Here is a 24,537-nt window from a genome sequence, read left to right as displayed (position 1 = left end):
TTATTATATGAAAATAGAACTGAAAATACAATTCCTTTATGTACTGTGTACAATAAGTATATATTTCTTTTTTTATCTGCATTCAGAATAATTTTTGGCAGGTCTACACTGCAGTAATAAAAATAGTTTTCATACATTTTTGTATTATACTGATATAATATATATACTAAAATTATTGTGAGATTTAAATAAATTACTGAGTGCAATAGATCCAATGATGTGTAAGGAATTGCAAGTCTGTACATCACAAACAGTTCACTCTCTGTCTTCAAGACATTACAGAATTATAATGTATATTCTGTTTTTAAAAAGAATTTGTAATGATAAAGCATGCTGGCTTAAAGGAATTTTATGAATGAAAAGCTACATATGAAATGAGCTTTAACGACAATTTTGAACTGAGATCAGTTACTCTAACCTCATTCATGTTGTTCAGACATGTAAGCTACATTAACAATCAAAATTGTAACAATGATGTCTGTGGAGAAAAAAAATTATTTCAACACCCAATATAGTCAGTATCAGGCAGTAATTCACCAGCTTAAACTGTCAAAATACTTTTTTTCTCTCTCCCTTCAGAAACTCACAACACATTCCTCTTAAAAGGCATCATACACTACTGACACTCTCACCCTAAAAGAATGTTATGAAAGGTTCCTCTTGGACACAACACAAACATAATCTTAGCTTATGAGGGAGAAGGGGAGTGAGCCACAAGTCCCTGGCAGTATCACTCAAGGCTTGATGATGAGTTTAACTGCAGTCTCCATGAGGATGGTCCACTGTCTCTGCATTTATCATAATAATTTACCTGAAATGACAAAGGACTGCAGTTAATGCCAGACCACTCTAGTAAAAACATGTACTGTATTGTACACTTTATCTTTCTCAATGCAACATATCTCTAATTCAAAATCTCATTCCAAAAGATGAGGCCTTAGCAAAAAGTTTTCAGTCAATAAACAATGTCATAAAAAAACCAATAATTTGTAAAAATATATTCAGTACACTAAAACATAAATACAATTATCTGGAAGTAAAGTGCTGTACTGTTTTACCATCCATCATCCATGAAATCCTTCTTTTTGCCCCAACAAGAGCTATGAAGCCTAGGGCTAGGCTTCTCAGTCTCAACATTCAACATAAGGGTGTCCAGCCTCACTGGTTCCCAAGTGAGATTATGTAAGCAGCAAACTCCAACCACCCCTCTAATGTAAACACTTACAGGCTCCATCCAGGTGGAGCATCTTAACCCACTAAACCACCAGGCATCATTTGGTTACAATGTTACTACCCAGCTTGGTAAATGGTTTCCCAGTTTACATGAAGCCAATTGGTTTGTCACCCAGTGTGGTCGGTCACCTGAAGGCTACACTACATCAAGGGATGGTGGGCACCTCCACTTACCATTTTACTGTTTTACTATTACTCTGAAAAGGGAAAACTATCAAAGAATGAGGTACTGAGTGTAGAAAGTGTGAATGTGTGAACAATAAGAGTGGAAGAATTCTAACAACTGGGAACAAACAATAAGAGTGGAAGAATTATAACAACTGGGAGTGAACAATAAGAGTGGAAGAATTCTAACAACTGGGAGCATAGTATGGAACAGATGGAATGAATAATCTGAAAATCTGATAAAGTACATAGAACTGATGGGAGCAGAGCAGTAGGAAACATACATGGCATCAGTGGTGAACTGAATCAGAATGTGGTTTAACAGAAAGTAATATCAACAGAACTGAGGAATGCTATGAGGCGGTAAAAAAAAAAAAAAAAAAACGGGAGGAGAGCAGGTGTTGATGAAGTACAAGATGATTATATATGGTAGAGTAAAAATGCTCAAAAAATGTCAGACAGCTTAGACGGGTGTTGTACCAGTAAAGTGGAAAAAGGCTGTAACCGCAAACACCTGATCTACATGTTCCTTACTACTCCTACAACTATCCTGTTCATCACTCACACTCTGACATCTTCCTTATTTTCTCTATACTATCTCTATAGTATAATTAACTTTCTATACAAAACACCTTTCAATAGTTCATACTGTATTAACTTGTTTGTTTGGTGGGTAAGGTCCTGCACATGAACATTCAGGAGAGAGGTTTGAGAAGGAATATGGTTCAAGACTGAGACAAATGGAGAGCTAACATCATGTGAAAAGATCTACATATGCTAGCAAGGTATGTGGTCTTTAATCCAATCTAATGTAACACACACCTTTCCTAAAAAAAAAAATCAGCAGACTTTTCCCATGATGAATTTTCACTCACTTGGATCATCTCTGCATTGCACAATGACACAATCACAGCCTTCTTCCATTCCATTGGTACAACTCCACTCATCAAAGTTTATTAGTATATATACTATACTTCCAACAAACATTTCATTCCACTTCCTCCACTATATTCAATCATCTCTGTATGTGCCTCATCAACATCTGCTGTCTTCCCATTCTTCAACCTTTTTACTGCATTCTTCATTTTTGTCAATGTCACATACTCAGGCACCACATTCTTTCTCTGTGCATCAACAAAGCCAATCATGTTCGCCATTTCTGTACAGTACTTGTGACAGGTGGGTGCACAAGAGACGTAGTGGTATTAGAGGTTAGCTGGAAAATAATGCTGATTTGGAGTGTGACAATTATGGTATATAAATGAGAGCATACAGAAGGGGAGAGGTGGGAAAGGAATAATCTTGTTGGAGAGTCTCTTAAGTGTGTGGAGGAGTTTTGTTATTTGGGGGACATTGTATGTGCTGGAGGTGGGGCTGGAACTAGCTCCATAGCAAGGGTAAGAAGCAACTGGAAGAAGTTTAGGAAGTTGCTGTCTCTCCTGACAATGAGAGGACTCTCATCCTATGCTAAGGGGTCCTTGTATACACCATATGTTAGGAGTGTTATGCTGCACAGATGTGAGATCTGAGCAGTAAAGGAGGAGGACATGGGCAGGTTTTAACATACAGTACAGAGATGAGAATGATCAGATGAACATGCAGTGGATCCTTGAATAATAGGCCTAGGAGGGGTTTAGACTGCAAATATAGAGTTGAGAGGAAGCTTGGAAACTGAATGTATTTGTGATGTGATGAGATAAGGTAAACTGAGGTGGCCTGAGCATATGGGGAGGATGGAGGATGACAACTGGGAGAAGAGGGTGAGAGGTATCAATGTTGAGAATCTGAGCTTGTGGGCAGGTTGGAGGATGACAACTGGGTGCAGAGGGTGAGAGGTAGGAATGTTGAGAACAGAGTTGTCAGAGGAAGACCAAACATGCCTTGGGATAAGGTCATAACACTGTGACCTCACAGATAACAAACTGAACAGAGAAGTTGCTCCCCTGTATGTGGTTGAGTCCATCATGCAAGTTATGCTTTATTTTAATAAAAAAAAAATACATAAGATACTCTGAGTCTGAAAAGCTCTTAAGAATCTGCATAGAGGGCTCTGACAGCTAGACAAGAAAGGGATTGGGTGGTAAGTTTGAGAGGGAATGGAACAAGAAAGTGTTAAAAATAGGTATTTGAAGAGAAGAAATTAGGCTTATATCCAAGTGCCATTGCTCTGCTTTTCAGCTTCATAACTTTCAGTTTTTCACTCTGAGTACTACTCTTGCCCCTTATCTGCCAGCATCTCCTTAGATTCACCTTCCATACCACAAGTATATGAGCAGATAAACCTCCACACACATGTACCCTCCTTTCATCTCCCTCGTGTCAACACTCCCAACCACCTTGCTCTCTCACAGCACAGTCAGTGGTTGCCTGAACTACACACAAATCATCCTGCTTGTCACCTTGTACAATGTCACCAAAAGGTAGCACTACCTTGAATAAGAGAACGGTGTATACTCAAATCTATCCCTCATCCAATGTCTCAATGCCCCACTAGGGGCACAGGGGTGCAGGGTCTGGCTACTAGACCTGTACAGTCCACACCCTGTTATAACACCATAACTCACACTAGACCAGGCATCTACTTGTTGGCTATATGATTAGCATTCAACATATTAAATGGTTTTCTGGATTACATGCAACCATTTGGCTTGTCACTCAATGCAAAGCAACTTGAAGGTGGCTAGGATTATGTCCTGAACACAGATAACAGGCCAATTAGAACCATATCTTCGGAATAAGATTTTCTCTGAGGGCTGTGAGCATGGAGACATCACACCTCTGTCAAATTTCAACACTGATATTGAGCCATTCACTCAAGCATCCATCTATCTTCACACTTCTACAAGGTTTGTTCAAAAAGTATCTGACCTTAGGCCCTAAAAAAATAATTAGCTAACCTGTTGAGCTATGACACTAATCCCCCTCAAAGTAGACCCCTTCTGATTTGACACACATAGCCAAGCACTCATTCCACTGCCTGAAACATTTTTTAAAGTCGGTCTTCAGTATCTCTGGCAAGTGATTCGTCACATTCGTCATGATCTCTTCTCACATCTCAAATAGGGAACCCTGCAACGGAGTTTTGAGCTTGCTGAATAACCAAAAGTCGCATGGCGCCATGTCTGGTGATATGGAGCCTGACAGACTGGTGGGATGCTGTGCTTGGCCAATTATTCCTGAATCAATTGAGAAGAATGGGTTGAGGTGTTGTCATGGTGCAGCTTCCAACTTGCCACATACCAAAGGTCTGGTCTCTTTTGCTGAACTGCATCAGGAAGACAAAGGATAATATCAGGGTAGAAAGATTTTGTGACGGTCTGGCCTTCTGTTCATATCTGTGATGCACACCACCAAGATAGTTGAAAATAAAACTGTCAACATGAGAGTGGATTTCACCTTGCTGTGGACCTACTGTGCATTTTCTGGCTGAAGCTTTCACTAAGACGACTGTGCTTTGGTTTCTGGGTCATATCCGTATACCCAAGTCTCATCTCCCGTGATAAGAGTCTTTAGAGTCTGGATCGCGATTTGCACACTCCAACATGTCTTGAGCAACGTTCATCTAAGACAAGAGATCATGACGAATGAGACAAAGCATCTGCAGGAGATACCAATTACCGACTTTGAAGAATATTTCTGGCCATGGAAAGAACACTCGGTTACGTGTGTTGAGCCAAAAGGGGCCTACTTTAGGGGGGATTAGTGTCCTAGCTTTTTTAGAGCCTAAGGTTGGATACTTTCTGAAGAGACCTTATACAGTATTCCTAACCAAACTCTCTCTATAGGCACTTTGCAAATTTCCATATGATTTCTTTCCCAAATCTGTGACTAAAACTCTACTACATTCATGACATTTACCTCCTACTGGTTCCTTTCTCAGTTTACCCACTTTTATAGAAGATGAGAAAAGGAAACAAAAGATGGAGTGACAACAGGAGTAAAGTTCTTTCTTTGTGAATCTAAAGGGGATGATATAGTACTGTCAAGCAATATGTGTCATGAAATTCAGTACATAAATATGTCTTTACCGTCATGCTGACTGTGGAGAGGGTATTCTCTTTCGTAAAATTCTCTTACACCTGCACTGTCTCCTCTGTTGCCCCCATCTTTGGCAGGTATTCTTATCCTCCCCTCCTGCAATCCTAGGTGGAGACTTTGCTCCCCTGTTCCCTGGCACTGTGCTGCACCTACTCCAGTCCTTGCATCTGAAATGTAACCAAACAATACTATCCTGTCTTTTATAAATATATATACTGTATATAAATATATATACTGGTATATATATATATATATATATATACATATATATATATATGGGTATACCTCGATATATGATACCCCTAGTTGCGATACCATGGCTTAATGGGGGTAGAAATACCGCCATACCTCGCCTACAGATGGCCAAACCCTGGTTTAACAATAGGTTTTTATTTTCTTTTTACTGATTTTGATGATATTTTAAACTAAAATTATATGTTTAGGTTGATTTATAATTCATGAAAAATTCATTGAGCTTGGATGCTTGGGCCTTGATATCATAAATCGTTGAATTTCCTACATTATATTCAGTCATCAGTGTTTTATAATGTTCACCTTTTTCAAGTCTAATGCATATGTCCATCTTCTGTCTCAAGGTAAGCATGACACGGTTACGTTTAGTTTGCTCTTTAGGCATTTTGGAGTGTTGAAATTACCATCCATCACAGCAACACAACAGCAAGAGAGCTTGTTTACTGTCAGGTGGTAAAAAGCAGACTAGTGATTTGTGGAAATTGTGGAGGGTGTGGAGGATGACTGAATTCAAGTAGGGGAAAGACGGAAGAGGAGGGCTGGTTAAGAGGATTTACTAGGGATTTACATTAGCCAGAAATGCCTTCACCTCGCTTAGTCCGACCTCACCCAGCCTCGCGTGACACGATAAAACGGCGGTTTGGCGGTCCATTCAAATTGGCGCACAGTTATAACTTACTGACATTTTTACCAGCCCTTGAATATTCCCGTTTTTCTGAGTATTCCGTTTGTCTGGATACTGGATAGCAGGGATTGTAATGTATATATATATATATATATATGTACGTATATACAGTCACCGCTCACAAAACGCGCGATCAGAGAGCGCGGAAGCAGAGCACAGACCTTTTTTCTTTTTAGTCCAAGATATGGTCAAAATGCAATTTTGACAAATATTACACAGATGGAGAAATTGCCCATTTCTTAAAAGAACATACTACACTGCTATGATAGTGAAAACATGGCCTGAGGCCAAAAATTATGGAATATTTAGTCATTACAGGAGACAACTGGTCAAAACACGGTAAAAAACAGACAAAACGCAGACAGATTTAGTCATAGTGCACATTGCATCTGCTCATGACGTATCCCCTGATCCTCCCAGCCTCTTGCCGGTCTGCCCAGACCAAGCCACAGGTTCTGTCGATTTTGCTAGGTACTAAAATGTCTGTATGAGATTTGGCACTTATGGCAGTGCTAAGTACATCTGGTACGACTTAGAAAAAAAATGCCAACCAATTTTCTGTTAATGATCTGTGATGAGCATAATATAATAGAAATAAGCTGTTCAACTTTATTTAAGGAGTGGCACCCGCGTCCATACAGGACATGTCTTTACGAAACTTCAGTATGTATTAGACATACACAGTGCACACGACGCACTCAGTCACAAGTCTACTTCGAGCCCAGAAAAATAGCTTGGATTTACTTAAAAATGGGCAAGCCACAATATTCGCAGAAATTTAGAAAGGCGTGGCTAAAAGACAAAAAGTACAAAAACTGGCTTCTCAAGGTCCCTGGAGATGACAGAAATGGATTTTGTAAAATCTGCAAATGTACTTTGCAAAACTGTGTGACCTTGAGAAACACAAAAACACAAACAAACAAAAGAAAGCTGCAGAGCCTTTTAGTAGAGTGCGACACACAGTTCTCCCATTTAAGAAACTTGAGGCAAAAAAAAAGTGGAGGATACTCATGCCATGTTTGACCTATTGATTAATATTGATCTATTACATCAATATTGTACTGAAAAAACTGATATAACTCGATTACAAAAATGTGGGAGGGGGGGAGGAATAATATTAGCAACTTTTGATAGAATGGTTAGTGACATTTTAGCAACTTTTAGGCATGAGACTAGCGACATTTGAAAATGTGAGTTGGCAACCCTGAGTCCTGTGCCACTCCAGTCAACCCTCTGCCCGCTCTCTGCCTCCACACGTGGTGTGTGTTAACTTTGCTCTTTTTTTTTGCCACCTGACCCAGCCTAACCATGCCGCACTACCGTGACTCAGCAAGACAGCGGAAGAGTTTGACCCAGGAGCAGAAGCTTGATATGATCAAGCAGAAGGAGAGAGGAGAATGTAATTGTGCCATCGCCAAAAAGTGCCAAGTCAACGAGTCAACCATTAGTCTGACCCAGCACTTGTTATGATGGAAAAGTACCTGGTCATGTACTGCAACTGACGGGAGAGGGAAGATGTTCCAATTGACTCTACAAACATACACAAACTCGTCAAGTTGAGGAATCCACCAATGTTTGTGGGTACTGAAGTCATTTTTAGGTAGGTAAATGTCCTTGGAAAAATCCCAGAAAATTGTCACAAAACATGAAGTTGGGGCTGGTTTGGGTACCATGAAACCCTTTAACATGTAAACATATGGCTGTATAAGGCAGAATTTTCATAAAGCGAGACCTGCCAAGAACAATATTCGCGCATTATGTGAGAGGTGACTGTATATATACATACATTTGCTGGTATTTATAATTAATATATATATATACTCGGACCTTCAATTATGCGCAAATATGGTCGACAACGCACACCGCATTTATGAAAATTCGCATAATTCAAACAATGCAATGAATAGAATATGATAGACAACCTTCCCAGTCAGCACATTTTCGCCACATTTTACTCATCCTTTTATACCCATCCAACATCACTCCTTCATTCTCAATTCTGTTGATGCAATCAGCTAGGTAGTGTTCCATATGAATAAGCACTGTTTTGGTGAAATGGTCTGGAGTTGCTAAAGTACATGAGGTGGTTGCAGAAACTGAGGAAAAGGGAGCAGGTACTCCGTGGTGGTTTGTTTACAAATGACCACGAGGCGCCAAAGCAGATGACACCATGAACCGTTTCAGCTCATTTTGGCCTTTTGTGCATATTATCTTAAATTTCCCGCTTTTAGAAAATTACTGTTACATTAGTTATAACGTGACCTTCTTTTATGAAATTATGATAAATTAGTAAAATTATGAATAATCAAAACAAATAACTCAGAGTCAAATGGCCACCCCTTATGGGATAATGGTGTCTGGCAATGGATGGATGGATGGAAAACAAAATGAAATACCGAACTGTCTGGTAATCTTTAATACGATCCATTCACCTGGTAAAGAAGTACGGAATACCTGTATAGTAGAATGGTTCAGACTTCCCAGATGTGCCCGCACAATTTAAAAATATGCAAACAATACGAAAATTACTTAATCGTATTTCTTGGGATGGTGCCCGCATAATTGAAGAATTGCACAATTCAAATGCGCATTTTTCAAGGATGTCCTGTATATATATATATATATATATTCCTGTCACTTCTTATTGCTTTTCTTTCTTTTACAGGTGGCTTTACATTGAGTGACAAGACAAATGGTTTCCTGTGAGCCAAGAAACCATTTACAACGCTGGGTGGTAACCATATAACCAAACCATACGTGCTCCCTACGTGTCAACAAGTGGGTTGGTGGAGGGTTAGTGCCCCTCCCTGTAAAACAAATAACTCAAAGTCAAATGGCTACCCCTTACGGGATTATGGTGTCTGGCAATAGATAGATAGATAGATAGATAGATAGATAAATATATATATATATATATATAAATATATATAAATATATATATATATATAAATATATATATATATATATATATATATATATATATATATACTCAACCCTCGGCTATCACGGGTTCTGCTATAGCGTATCTTGCTATCACGCCTATATAAAAAACTACCCAAATACCTTTATCACGCACTAAATGCCTGCTATCACACACCACAAATGTTCGAAAATTTAAAAAAGGCCAGGCTCCAGTGCTCCACCCAGCCAACAAAAGCTTCACTCCGTGATTGGTCGTGTGACATCAGTGCCAACCGAGCACTGATTGGCCGCCTGACCGAGTCTCCTGCCCGTCAAACCATTCAAGTGCGCACCCTCAGATCGTGAACAGTGATGGCGAGAACAATAACCTTTTTTATGATATGACCAGGCCAACGGCCATACCACGTTGAGTACACCACTTCCCGTCCGATCAGCGAAGTTAAGCAACGTTGGGTCTGGTTAGTACTTGGATGGGTGACCGCCTGGGAACACCAGATGCTGTTGGCATCCCTACGTGTCAAGTGGGGTTGGTGGAGGATTAGTGCCCCTCCCTGTAAAACAATTAATTCTAAGCCCTTGGCCACCCCGTGTGGGATACATGGCGTCTGGCAACGAATGAATGAATGAAAACCATGGCCAACCGTACCCCCTCCCTGTCCCCCTACCATCACCCAACATAATGCTGCGGCACCTGGCAGGGAAATAAAGAAGAGGAAGAACCTATGTTATGCAGATAAACTGGAAATGTGAAACTTATAGAGAATGGTGAGACCAAGCGAAGTGTAGGGAAGAAACATAACATCAATGAATCAATTGTGAGGGGTATTTATAAGAATCATGATCACATCATAAAACATGCTCATTTTTAGACTATTATATATTAATATGTGGTACAAAAAATGTATCTTAGAGGTAAATATTGAGGTCATGGCACCAATTAAAATTATTACCATAAGTTCTTCAATTCGGCTATCACGGTTTCGGCTATAGCACAGCCACAGTGGGACCAATTGGGAGTGATATCTGAGGGTTGAGTGTGTATATATATATATATATACAGTATATACAGTACCCTCGCGTCCAACACGCGTTTGTCCAGCACGATTCACGTCCAGCACGGAGAGCAAAAAATTAGTACGATTTAATACAATTTAATTACTGTAACATGGGTGCATTAGGATAACACACATGGAGCTCCGAGAAGTGGGCGAAATCCGCAGAGTTTGCCTCTAGCACGATCACCCCCAGTCCAACACGGTCATACTGGACGTTCCTGTAATGCTGACAGCCAATGAAATCTTCTGATCAAGTTGCCTCCCCCACCCGCTATCGTGACGTAATCGTGATGTCACCCAATCAAAAATGCTTCTGCTCTCACGTGATGTTTTGTTTAAATTTCTCCCGCCACAGTGCCACTCAGTCGCATAACTCGCATTGGAAGGTGCTTTTTCTCGCTGCATTTTCTGCCCTTGCTACTGCATTTCATCCTGCTCACGATGCCTAGGAAGCCTTCTGAGAACCCCAAGAAGCGGCGGCACCTCCCTCAGGCCACCAAGCTAGAAATCATCGAAAGGAAGAAGAAAAGGGAGAGGAAAGTGGACATCACCAAGACCTACGACGTGAATGAAGCCAGCGTGAGGACCATAATAAAAAACCAAGACAAGAATCCTGGCAGCAGTGAAGGGTTACGGAGCGCTAGGACAGGCAGAAGCAGGACCTTCCATGGATGTGGATGAGGATAGTGATTCTGAGTGTGATTTTGCAGGATTTATGAGGGAGGTTGAGGAGGAGCAGTAGCCATTACCCGCTAGTGATGCCAGCAGCCATCTTCTGGGGACCCAGTAGGACTACCTACAGCCTCGGATACCACCTTCCATTCCCAGCAAGCCCACCAACACTGTCCTAAAAGGTTAGTTATCATTCATAGTACAGCACCATTTATTATAATTACAAATAGGGGCGTGGAAGAAGTTGAGAGGCGGAAGAGAGTTATATGTGGAAAGGAAGAGAGAGGTGAAGATATTAGTAAGAGAGAGTAAGAAGAGAGTGGATGAGGAATTTGGAAGGAATTTGAGTGTAAAGTGGAGGGACTGTAAGAAAATGTTCTGGAGAGAAGTGAAAAGAGTAAGACAGGGTGGAAATGAAGTTAGCAGGGGAGTGAAAGATAAAAATGGTAGATTACTAGTGGAGAAGGGAGAAAAAGTGAGCAGATAGAGAGAACACTTTAAGGAATTGTTGAACGTAGAGGATGGAAGTAATGCGAGTATAAGTGGCTGGGGAATGGCTGGGAGAAGGAGGGAGGTGAGAAGACAGGAAGAAATTAGTAGGATAGAAGTTGTGGAAGCAATGAAGAAAGTTAAATCGGGAAAGCCCCAGGAATTGATGGAGTGTGTGGTGAAATGCTGAAGCATGGGGGAGAGATAGTAGTAGAATGGATGTGGAAGATGTGCAGATTGGCCTGGGAGGAAGGTAGAGTCCCGGAGGATTGGAAGTCAGGTATAATTGTTCCCTTGTACAAAGGAAAAGGGGAAAAAGAAGTGTGTGGTAATCATAGGGGCATTTGTCTTCTTAGTATAATAGGAAAAGTGTATGGTAGGATACTTATAGACAGAGTAAGAGAAAGAACAGAGAAATTAGTTGGAGAAGAACAGGGAGGCTTTAGGAAGGGAAGAGGTTGTGTAGATCAGATATTCATTCTTAGATCTTTAGTGGAAAAGTTTCTAGAGAAGGGAAAGAAGTTGTATGCGGCTTTCATGGATTTGGAGAAAGCATATGACAGGGTGGATAGACAAGGATTGTGGAAAGTGTTAAGAATATATGGAGTAGATGGGAAGTTGTTGAATGCTGTGAAGAGTATGTACGATGGTGCGAAGGCTGCAGTGCGTGTGGATGGTGAACTAAGTGAATTTTTCTCTTTGAAAGTTGGTTTGAAACAGGGATGTGTCATGTCTCCATGGTTGTTCAATCTGTACATGGATGGGGTAATAAAAGAGGTACAAGGTAGGGTAGTGGATGTTGGAGTGGCCCTGGTGAGAGAGGATAATGTTTGGAAACTCCCTGTACTGTTGTTTGCAGATGATACTGTGTTGTTGAGTGAAGACGAAGGGGAGCTGCAAGGCTTGGTGGATGAGTTTGAGAGAGTGTGTAAGAAACGGAACCTAAAGGTGAATGTAGGGAAGAGTAAAGTGATGGTCTTTGAGAGAGGTGAAGTCAGTGAATGTACAGCGAGGTTGGATGGTGAGGAATTGGAAAATGTGAGTACGTTTAAGTATTTGGGTAGTGTGATGAGTAAGGATGGAGGTTTGGAGGGTGAAGTGCTTGAAAGGGTACAGCAGGGAAGAAAGGTTGCTGGTTCCTTGAAAGCAGTGATAGGAAACAGGGAAGTGAGCATGGAAGTAAAAAAGTTACTACATGACAGTATTGTGATACCAACTCTAACGTACGGAAGTGAAGCTTGGACATTGTTGGAAGGACACAAGTCAAGAGTGAGAGCAGTGGAAATGAGTTATTTAAGAGGAGCCTGTGGAGTCACGTGGAGAGACAGGCTGACGAATGAGGATATAAAGGAACGTTGTGGTGTGGATGTGGATGTGATAGGAAGCGTTGTGAGGAACACACTGAGGTGGTTTGGCCATGTGGAGAGGATGGAGGGTGAAAGACTGACAAAGAGAGTGTATGTGAGTGAGGTGGAGGGTGGAAGAGGGAGGGGGAGACCGAGGATGAGATGGAGGGATGGGGTGGAGAGGTATATGAGAGAGGGGGGTTTGAGTTGGGAGCAGGGCAGTGAAATGGCGGGGGACAGGGCGACTTGGAGGCGATTTGTTTGTGGCCACCCCAAACGGGATTGAGGCGTCTGGCAATAGATAGATAGACAATAGTACCAATATATGTAAAGGTATATGGTAGGTATTTAAGGTGACTTTTCCTAGGGTTGCTGACATAATTCATTTTTCCCTATAAGCTCTGTTGTTTGTCCTACACGTTTTTGGTCCAACACTGGAATTGTGCATGACAATATTACCGTGTTGGATGCGAGGGTACAGTGTGTATGAATATATATATATATATATATATATATATATATATACAGTACATGTATGTACAGTGGAATCTCCTACATCGTGCATTACTAAATAGCGAATTCATAATACATGACAACATTATGCATCATCATCATAATCATCATCCAATCCTACATTGCCCCATGAGGAGCGTAGGAGCCCGGGGCTACGCAGTTGGTCCTGACATTTAAGATGAGAGTGACCAACCTCACTCATCCCTGAGTGGCATTACGTGAGCAATAAATCCCAACCATCCCTTGGATATAAACCTTCACCGGCTCAATCCGATTGGAGCACAATAATTACCCACTAAATCACCAAGTGCCAAAATTTGGTTATATGGTTATCACCCAGTATTGTATATGGTTTCCTGGTGTACAGGAAACCATTTGGCTTGTCACTCAGTGTAGAGTCACCCACCAGCAGAATGATGGGGAAAGAATGAAGGAATGAAAGACAGAAGAGGGAGTAACAGTTTGTAAGATCAGTAATTCGCAGAAATGACAGGTAATTCGCAATTGCAACTTCCACAGTGAAGGTTTCCCGTATGTGTTTTTGAACATGACTTATGCTATGTTTTCACAAAAGGTGTGTGTGTGTGTGTGTGTGTGTGTGTGTGTGTGTGTGTGTGTAATTCACCGGGTCGGTCAGGATCACTTGATGGTCGTGATCGTCAGCTTTTACCCTCCCAGAATGGAGCTGAGAGCTCATATAGTCTGATCTAAGGGCAAGGCTGTGACCTTCACACACACACACCCATCCCCTTGCTCTAGGGGGACAGTAACCACCCACTTCATCAGTGAAACTTTTCGCAACCTGAGCGAGGCACGAACTCCCATCTACCAAATGGCAAGTGAGAACGTTACCACTGCGCCAGCGAGCGGTGTGTGTGTTGTGTGTGTGTGTGTATTTACCTATTTGTATTTACCTATTTGTCGTATACAGGAACTGAGCAATGCTCGTGTTGTCCTGTCTCCATATTCACATTTATCAAGTCTACCTTTACACACATGAATGTTTTTCTCATGCACCACCTTTTTGTCTAAGTCGTTCCAAATATTTAAGTATTTACCTAATATACCTAATTGTGATATACACGGAATGTACTATGCTCGTGGGTTTCCGTCGCTGTTTCTCAATAAGTCAAATTTAGCTTTAAACTCGTTTAAGTTTTTAGACTGGACAATCTCTTTGTCCAGGCTATTCCACAGGTCTATATATCTATAAGGAAGACTATATTTTTTGATATCCTTCAAGCAGCTTGGTTTCTTCAGTTTCATTCCATGTCCTCTTGTTACTCTCTTATGCCATAAAAACAGATCTTCTTTGTCAATTTTATCTACTCTCATCATGGTCCTGAACACTGCAATCATGTCGCCTCTTTTTCTCCTTTCTTCTAAGGAAGGCAAATCCATCTTTTCCAGCCTCTCTCTGTACGACAGATCTGCCAGACTGGGGACCATTTTGGCTGCTGTTCTTTGTATTCTCTCAATCTTGTTTATATCTTTCTTTTTGTGTGGGGACCACATTACTGCTGCATATTCTAACCTGGGGCGAATCATGGCCACTATCAATTTTTTCATCATCTTCTCATCCATATAATGAAAAGCTACTCTTATATCAGTCAGGAGTTTATATGTCTCTCTAACTGGCTTGTTAATATGTTTTTAAGGTGACAAACTGTCCTGGACCAGCACTCCCAAACCTTTCTCTTCTCTCGCTTTTGTGATTGGTTCATTACCCATCAAATAATTCAATGATGGCCTCTTGCTACTTTTACCCATTTCCAATATTTTACATTTCTTTGCATTGAATATCATTTCCCACGTCTGGCTCCAATCGTGTATCCTATCCAGATCCTCCTGCAGCATTTTACAATCCTCCTCAACCTCTACCTTCCTCAAGATCTTTACATCATCAGCAAACAGACTTGCATAACTGTTCACTCCATCTACCATATCATTTACATAAATCAGGAACATTACTGGCGCCAACACCGAGCCTTGAGGGACTCCACTTGTTACTTCCCTCCATCCAGACATCCTATCCTTTATTACTGTCCTCATTTGTCTGTCTCTCAAAAAGTCTCTCATCCATTCCAGAAGTTTCCCCTTCAGTCCTCCTATATATTGTAGTTTCCACATTAGTCTCTTATGAGGTACCTTGTCAAAGGCCTTCTCCAAATCTAAGTACACACAATCCACCCAACCATCTCTCTCCTGTGGCATGTCAATTGCTTTGAGTAAAAGCTCAACAAGTTAGAAACACATGACCTTCCACTTCTGAATCCAAACTGACATTGAGCCAAAATATTCATCTCTTCCAGATATTTTATCCATCTGTCTTTCAGGATTCTCTCACACAATTTTCCGACCATGCTGGTTAGAGACACTGGTCAATAATTCAGGGGTTCTTCCCTGTTTCCTCCCTTGTAAATTGGTACCACATTTGCCCTCTTCCATTCTTGTGGCACTTTCCCCTCTTCCAGTGAGCATAAGATTAAACTGTGAATTTTATCTGCCAGTTGTTCTCTGCATTCCTTTAGTACCCAATTAGAAATTCCATCAGGTCCTGGGGCTTTCCTTACATCTTGAGTTTCCAGTAATTTATACACTTTCTGTACTTCCACTTCTATATCTTTTATCACTACACTTCTTGTCACTCCCTCCTCTTTCACAAACTCCTTTTCATTAGTGAAAACTGATTGGAAACATTTGTTCATTATTTCTGCTTGCATTGCTGCATCTTTATAGACCTCTCCTTCTACTTTCAGTTTGGTGATTCCTTCCTTTTGTTTCAGTTTGCCATTGACAAATCTATAAAACAGTTTGGGTTCATCCTTACATTTGTCTATTATACCGTTTTCACAGTTCCTTTCTTCCTCTCTACGTATTCTTGTATATTCATTTCTAGTTCTTTTACATTCTTCCTTTGTTCACCTCTATACAGTTGAAATCCCCCATCATAATTATGTTATTGCTCTTCTCAATCACTTTCTTGAGATAGATAACCACATCTGACAGCATCTGATATTCATCGTCCTTCCATGCCCTTGTCTTAGGGAGAACATATACCACTGCGATGTCTCTCTAGCCATTCTCTCCGGTTTCTAGTTTCATATTTATCGCTTCAGCCTTACCCATTCCCTAATTTCACATTTTCCACACTGAGGTTGTTTTTCATTGCTATCATCACTCCTCCTCCTATTTTTTCTTTGCTGTCTCTTCTCCACAGTTTGTATTTGCCATCTCCTGTATGGATGTTAGTATCCTCTCTTAACTTGGTCTCTATACAGCATATGATATCTGGTTCGTGAACCCTTAAGTAATCGTTGATTTCTAACCTTGCTGATATTAGACCATCAACATTAGTATATGCCATTTTCCAACATTTTTCACTGTTCTTTATATCTTCTTCTCTCCCTCTCTCCGTCAGTACCACTTCCTCAATTTCTGATCAATAACTCTCCAATAAAACACTGTCTTCTCTTCCTCCATTCTCTGTTTGTTTTTTGCTTTTGTTTCCTTTAATAGCTCCTTTATCTTAGCTCTTTCTTCCTCATTTGCATCTCTCCTTATCCAAACATTCTTCAGCTCTTTCTTTTTTGATAATTTCCATGTTCTGTTTATAATTCAAGTGGGGTTGGTGGAGGATTAGTGCCCCTCCCTGTAAAACAATTAACTCTAAGCCCTTGGCCACCCCGTTTGGGATACATGGCGTCTGGCAATGAATGAATGAATGAATGTTCATAATTTCATTTACTATTGCCTGAGACTTAAACTTCACTTTAAGTGGCCTCGCCCCTCCCTCCTCGTACTTTCCTAGCCTAAATACTTCTTCAATCTCTTCTTGAGCTTCATTGTTACCCTCCATAACTACTGATACTATCTCTTTTGCCTTATTCACTTCTTCTCTTTCCTTTTCTGACCTTACTGTCATCTGTTTTTTTTTTAGTCCTGAAATTATCACGCATTTTTTTCTTGTCTGCTACATCCCTGACTAAAGTTTCTCTACTTCTTAGTACCCTAACCACTTCCTTTTCCACCTTTTCCCTGCTTTGTTGTTCTATAATCTCCGTCAAATTTAAATTTCCTTCCTCCTGTGTGTGTGTTCTTACCTAACTGTTCTTACATAATTGTATCTTCACAGGAATGAGTCAAGCTTGTACTGTCCCGTGTCTTAAACCATATTTATCGTACATATCCTTAAATTTGTGAATTGTTTTGGCCCATACTATTTCATCTGGTAGTGTATTCCACTGATCAATTGCTTTATTTGGGAAACTAAATTTCCTTACGTCTTTATCACCTCTCTTCTTATGCAGTTTTTTGTAGCGTCTTCTTGCTGATGCTTCCCCATAGGTTATGTTATCATTTATGTCTATTTTCTCCTTCAGTGATATGCATTTATATACCATAATCATGTCACCTCTTTTCCTTCTCTCCTGTAGTGTTGGTAGATTCAGTTTATTTAGTCTTTCTTCGTAGCTTACATCCCTTAAGCTTGGTACCCATCTTGTAGCGGCCCTTTGAACTTTTTCAATCTTGTCTATGTGTTTTTTGATGTGAGGACTCCAGACTACTGATGCATACTCCAGGGTTGGTTTGATGAACGATGTTATTATCTTTCTCAGCATGTCTTCATTTATGTATGTGAATGCTATTCTCATAGTTGCAAGCAATGTATACATGTTCCGCACCTTCTCACTGATGTGGTCAGCCGGAGATAGTCTGTTACTGATAATCACACCTAGGTCCTTCTCTCTTTCTGATGTGTGTAGGGTTTTATTTCCTAACATATAATCTCAATCAGGTCTTTTTCCACTTTTGCCAAACTTGTTTACATGACACTTGTCCACATTGAATTCCATTTGCCATGTATTATTCCATTCATGAAGTTTATTTAATTTTTCTTGTAGCTCCCTACAAGAGTCTGTGTTAGTAATTCTCCTTTGAATTTTTGCATCATCTGCAAACATATTTAGATAGCTTTCATTTCCAGTGTTACTGTCTATATCATTTATATACACTAAAAACATGATTCGTGCCAGCACTGAGCCCTGTGGTACTCCACCAGTCATTCCTTTCCATGATGAGTAATTTCCCCTTAGTACTGTTCTCATTTCTCTTCTTATGAGAAAATCTTGCATCCAACAATACAGTTTGCTTCGAATTCCTCCTTGATGGTACAGTTTCCATAAAAGTCTTTGGTGTGGTACTGTGTCAAATGCTTTCTTGAAATCTAAATAGATACTGTCCACCCATCCTTCTCTTTCCTGTAATGTGTCTGTTACCCTGTCATTGTAGCTCAACAGATTAGTAACACATGATTTTCCTTTTCTGAAACCAAACTGTCTTTCTGTTATCATATTGTGTTCTTCTAGATGATTTACCCAAGCTTTTCTTATAAGTTTTTCTAATACCTTGCTTACAACACTGGTTAGTCATACTAGTCGGTAGTTGAGTGGATTTTGTCTATTCCCTATCTTGAATAAGGGAACAATGTTGGCTTTCTTCCAAATATCAGGTAGTTTACCTTGACTCAAGGATTTCTTGAAAATTAAAAATAATGGTTTACTTAACTCCTTTGCACATTCATGTAGTACCCAAAATGAAATTTCATCAGGACCATTTGCTTTTCCTTTGTCTAATTTACTTAGCTCCTCCTGTATTACTTTTTAAAAAAATAATAAAAATAATTTGGTTTTACGCCAGGTATCCCCGAAGGGCTAAGGCGTTGCCTCTGGGTAGAGGACTTTTGGACTGGAGCGCGTAGCATTTTATGACCGGATGCCCTTCCTGATGTCTACCAATGACCCTTGGGTGGATTCGATCCTCCGACCCTTCGGTCAGAGCGGAGCGCTCTAACCCACTGAGCCACGGCTGATGTTTGAATATCTTGTAGTATGTGTGGGCATGCATGTTCCACATAATCCCTCTCAAAATTTTTTTCCTCTGTAAAGACTGATTGGAATTTCCTGTTTAGTGCTTCACAAATATCTTTCTCTTGTGTATATGTGATACCCTCATCCATAATGGATTGTATTTTATCTTTTACTTTGGTTTTGCTCTTGATGTAGCTGTAAAATAGCTTCGGTTGATCACTACTTTTATTTATGATATCCTCCTCAAACTGTTTTTGGGCTTCTCTCCTTATTCTTGTATAATCGTTTCTTGCCTGTTTGTAATTATTATATGCCCTTTCACTACTGTGTCTTCTGTATCTATTCCACAACAAATCTCTTGTTTCTTCTGATTTTTTACATTCTGTATTGAACCATTTCTTTCTTTTCTTTTCTGCTTCTTTGTGCTGTGGGATGTACTTCTGGACTCCTATTTCATAAAGTTCACAGAATTTTTTTTATATAGCATTTAAATCTTGTCCTCTAAGCTCCTTTCCCCAATCAATTTCTAAGAAGTACTTCTTTAGGTCATGATAGTTTCCCTTTTTATAGTTTAGGCTCTTTTTGTAACTTTCATTGCTGTTAACTATGTCATATGCTATCCTGAAGTTGCAATTTAGTACTGCATGGTCACTTTTGCCGAATGGAGGGTGGTATATTAAATTATCAATATTGTTTTCTTGCCTAGTAAATATGAGATCTAGCACTGAGGGTACATCGAGTCCTCTTTTTCTGGTGCTTTCCCTTACATGTTGCGTTAGGAAAAACTCTTGCATGAGATCCATGAGCTTTTGGTCCCAACAGCTTTCTTGGCTTATTATATCTAGAGTATTCCAATTTATATTTGTATTAAAATCTCCAGTTAGTATAATTCTTTCCTATTTCTCTTCCATTTATGTAGTAATGATCTTAAACTCTGAATTGTATTCTCTGCCAGGTCCTCATATTCGTCTCTTTCCCATGTGTTTGACCTAGGCGGCATGTACAAATTGGCTACGATTACTTTCCCTTCAGATGTATTATTCTCTACTGGAATCAGTTCTACTTGTGAGGGTATATCTAGTTCTATTTCTTTGACTTTTAGATTTCTCTTAGTTAATATTATAATTCCTCCTCCTTTTTTTAAGTTCCTATCTCTTCTCCATATACTATATTCCTCTAGGTTTAGGATGTCATTTGATATCCTTGATGCTAATTTTGTTTCAGTTAGGCATATTATGTGGTTCAATTTCTCTGACATAATCATTCATCTCTAATAATTTTGATACCACTCCATCCACATTTGAGTACATCAACTTAATCATCTTGTTAATATACTTGTCATGACTTGGTTCTACTACCTTCCTCCTTTTTATTCCCTCCTGTTTATGTACCACTTTCGTACCTGCAATCCTATTACTGTACTTTGGAAAAAAATGTATTCTTCTCCTCCTCTGATCTTCCCTCATTTTTTGTTTTTGCTTCCTCCCTCTTCTCTTTCAGTAATTCCAGTTCCTCTTGTATTAGGCATCTTTTTATCCATACATTTTTGAACTCCTCTTTTTCCATAAGATTCTTTGCATTTTTTAGTATCTCCTCCACAGTGTTTACACTCTGGAAGGTTACCTTTAGGGGTCTTGACTTGCTTCTCTCCTATCTCCCTAACCTTTTGTGTTCCTTTGTGTCTTTACTACAGATTTCCTCTGATACTTCTTTCAATATGCTCATTACATTTGCCATCTCCTTTTTGTCTCTTGAGACCTTGTTTTTTACTTCTTCCTCTTCTATACCTGTGTGTGTGTGTTCTTACCTAATTGTTCTTACCCAATTGTATCTTTACAGGAATGAGTCAAGCTCGTACTGTCCCGTGTCTTAAACCATATTTATCGTACATATCCTTAAATTTGTTAATTGTTTTGGCACACACTATTTCATTCGGTAGTGCATTCCATTGATCAATTGCTCTGTTTGGGAAACTGAATTTCCTTACGTCTTTATCACCTCTCTTCTTATGCAGTTTTTTGCAGTGTCCTCTTGCTGATGCTTCTCCTTATGTTAAGTAATGATTTATGTCTATTTTCTCCTTTCCTGATATGCACTTATATAGCATTATCATGTCACCTCTTTTCCTTCTCTCCTGTAGTGTTGGTAGATTCAGTTTATTTAGTCTATCTTCGTAGCTTAGGTCCCTTAAGCTTGGTATCCATCTTGTAGCGGCCCTTTGAACTTTTTCAATCTTGTTTATATGCTTTTCGAGATGAGGACTCCAGACTACTGATGCATATTCCAGGGTTGGTCTAATGAATGATGTTATTATCCTTCTTAGCATGTCTTCATTTATGTATGTGAATGCTATTCTCATATTTGCAAGCAGTGTATACATGTTCTGTACCTTCTCGCTGATGTGGTCAGCTGGAGATAGTCTGTTATTGATAATCACACCTAGGTCTTTCTCTCTTTCTGATGTGTATAGGGTTTTATTTCCTAACTTATAATCCCAATCAGGTCTTTTTTCCACTTTTACCAAACTTGATTACATGACACTTGTCCACATTGAATTCCATTTGCCATGTACTACTCCATTCATGAAGTTTATTTAATTCTTCTTGTAGCTCCCTACAAGAGTCTGTGCTAGTAATTCTCCTTTGTATTTTTGCATCATCGGCAAACATATTCAGATAGCTCTCATTTCTAATGTTACTGTTTATATCATTTATGTACACTAAAAACATGATTGGTGCCAGCACCGAACCCTGTGGTACTCCACTAGTCACTTCTTTCCATGATGAGTAGTTTCCTCTTAGTACTGTCCTCATTTCTCTTTTAATGAGAAAGTCTTGCATCCAACAAATCAGTTTGCCTCGAATTCCTCCTTGATGGTACAGTTTCCATAAAAGTCTTTGGTGTGGTACTGTGTCAAAAGCTTTCTTGAAATCTAAATAGATACTGTCCACCCATCCTTCCCTTTCCTGTATTGTGTTTGTTAATCTGTCATAGTAGCTCAACAGATTAGTAACACATGATTTTCCTTTTCTGAAACCAAACTGTCTTTCTGTTATCATACTGTGTTCTTCTAGATGATTTACCCAAGCTTTTCTTATAAGTTTTTCTGATACCTTGCTTACAACACTGGTCAGTGATACTGGTCGGTAGTTGAGAGGATTTTGTCTATTTCCTTTCTTGAATAAGGGGACTATATTTGCTTTTTTCCAAATATCAGGTAGTTTCCCTTGACTCAAGGATTTCTTGAAAATTAAAAATAATGGTTTACTTAACTCCTTTGCACATTCTCGTAATACCCAACATGAAATTTCATCAGGACCACTTGCTTTTCCTCTGTCTAATCTACTTAACTCCTCCTGTATTACTTTTTCTGCTATTTGTATATCTGGTAGTATGTGTGGACATGCGTGTTCCACAAAGTCCCTCTCAAATTTTTTTTCTTCTGTAAAAACTAATTGGAAATTCTTATTTAGTGCTTCACAAATATCTTTCTCTTGTGTATAAGTGATTCCCTCGTCCGTAATGGATTGTATTATATCTTTTACTTTGGTTTTGCTTCTGATATAGCTATAAAACAGTTTTGGTTGATCACTACTTTTATTTATTATATCCTCCTCAAACTGTTTTTGGGCTTCCCTCCTTATTCTTGTATAGTCGTTTCTTGCCTGTTTGTAATTATTACACGCCCTTTCACTATTGTGTCTTCTGTATCTATTCCACAACAAATCTCTTCTCTCTTTTGATTTTTTACATTCTGTATTGAACCATTTCTGTATTTTCTTATCTGCTTCTTTGTGCTGTGGGATGTACTTCTGGACTCCTATTTCATAAAATTCACAAAATTTTTTATATACAGCATTTACATCTTGTCCTCTAAGCTCATTTTCCCAATCAACTTCTAAGAAATACTGTACTTCTTTAGGTCTTGATAATTTCCCTGTTTATAGTTTAGGCTCTTTTTGTAACTGTCATTGCTGTTTACTATGTCATATGCTATCCTGAAGTTATAATTTAGTACTGCATGATCGCTTTTGCCGAGTGGAGGGTGATATATTAAACTGTCAATGTCATTTTCTTGCCAAGTAAATATTAGATCTAGCACTGAAGGTACATCAAGTCCTCTTTTTCTGGTGGTTTCCCTCACATGTTGCGTTAAGAAAAACTCTTGTACGAGATCCAGGAGCTTTTGGTCCCAACAGCTTTCTTGGCTATTTATATCTAGAGTATTCCAATTTATATTTGTATTGAAGTCCCCAGTTAGTATAATTCTTTCCGATTTCTCTTCCATTTTATGTAGCAATGATCTTATACTCTGAATTGTACTCTCTGCCAGGTCCTCATATTCGTCTCTTTCCCATGTGTTTGATCTGGGTGGCATGTACAAATTGGCTACAATTACTTTACCTTCAGATGTGTCGATCTCTACTGCAATCAATTCTACTTGTGATGGTATGTCTAGGTTTATTTCCTTGACTTTTAGATTTTTCTTAGTTAATATTATAATTCCTCCTCCTTTTTTTAAATTTCTGTCACTTCTCCATATATTGTATTCCTTTAAGTTTAGTATGTCATTGGATATCCTTGGTGTTAATTTTGTCTCAGTTAGGCATATTATTTGTGGTTCATTTTCTCTGACATAATCATTCATCTCTAGTAATTTAGATACCATTCCATCCACATTTGAGTACATCAACTTTATCATCTTGTTTATATACTTGTCATGACATGGTGTGTGTGTGTGTGTGTGTGTGTGTGTGTGTATTTACCTATTTGTAGTATACAGGAATTGAGCAATGCTCGTGTTGTCCTGTCTCCATATCCACATTTATCAAGTCTACCTTTACACACATGAATGTTTTTCTCATGCAACACCTCTTTGTCTAAGTCGTTCCAAATATTTAAGAATATACCTAATTGTGATATACACGGAATTTACTATGCTCGTGGGTTTCCGTCGCTGTTTCTCAATAAGTCGAATTTAACTTTAAACTCGTTTAAGTTTTTAGACTGGACGATCTCTTTGTCCAGGCTATTCCATAAGTCTATACTTCTGTAAGGAAAGCTATATTTCTTGATATCCTTCAAGCAGCTTGACTTTTTCAATTTCATTCCATGTCCTCTTGTTGCTCTCTTATCCCATACAAACAGATCTTCTTTGTCAATTTTATCTACTCCCACCATGGTCCTGAACGCCGCAATCATGTCTCCCCTCTTTCTCCTTTCCTCTAACGAAGGCAAATCCAGTTTTTCCAGCCCCTCTCTGTATGACAGGTCTATCAGACTGGGGACCATCTTGG

General features: G+C 39.3%; 1 protein-coding gene and 1 non-coding gene across 2 annotated transcripts in view; one reads left to right on the top strand and one right to left on the bottom strand.

The window, feature by feature from the left end:
* Positions 1-568: 568 nt before the first annotated feature.
* The window catches only part of LOC145413006 (uncharacterized), a 479,615-nt gene continuing 455,646 nt past the window's right edge, over positions 569-24,537 (bottom strand). The window contains exons 12-13 of the mRNA XM_080282827.1: positions 5,427-5,603; positions 569-811 (exon numbers count right to left, since the gene is read on the bottom strand). Of these exons, the coding sequence (XP_080138953.1) occupies positions 798-811; positions 5,427-5,603 (191 nt within the window). The 3' untranslated portion in view covers positions 569-797. The remainder of the gene's footprint in view (positions 812-5,426; positions 5,604-24,537) is intronic.
* Positions 9,684-9,802, top strand: LOC145413020 (5S ribosomal RNA). Its single transcript, XR_013899651.1, has one exon. It is a non-coding gene; the product is annotated as a 5S ribosomal RNA (ribosomal RNA).

The sequence above is a fragment of the Coenobita brevimanus genome, chromosome 94 (assembly GCF_032717465.1).
Source record: "Coenobita brevimanus isolate Jiangsu-jjx chromosome 94, ASM3271746v2, whole genome shotgun sequence".
In the NCBI taxonomy this organism is placed as follows: Eukaryota; Metazoa; Arthropoda; class Malacostraca; order Decapoda; family Coenobitidae; genus Coenobita; species Coenobita brevimanus.
This window is presented reverse-complemented; position numbering and strand designations above follow the sequence as displayed.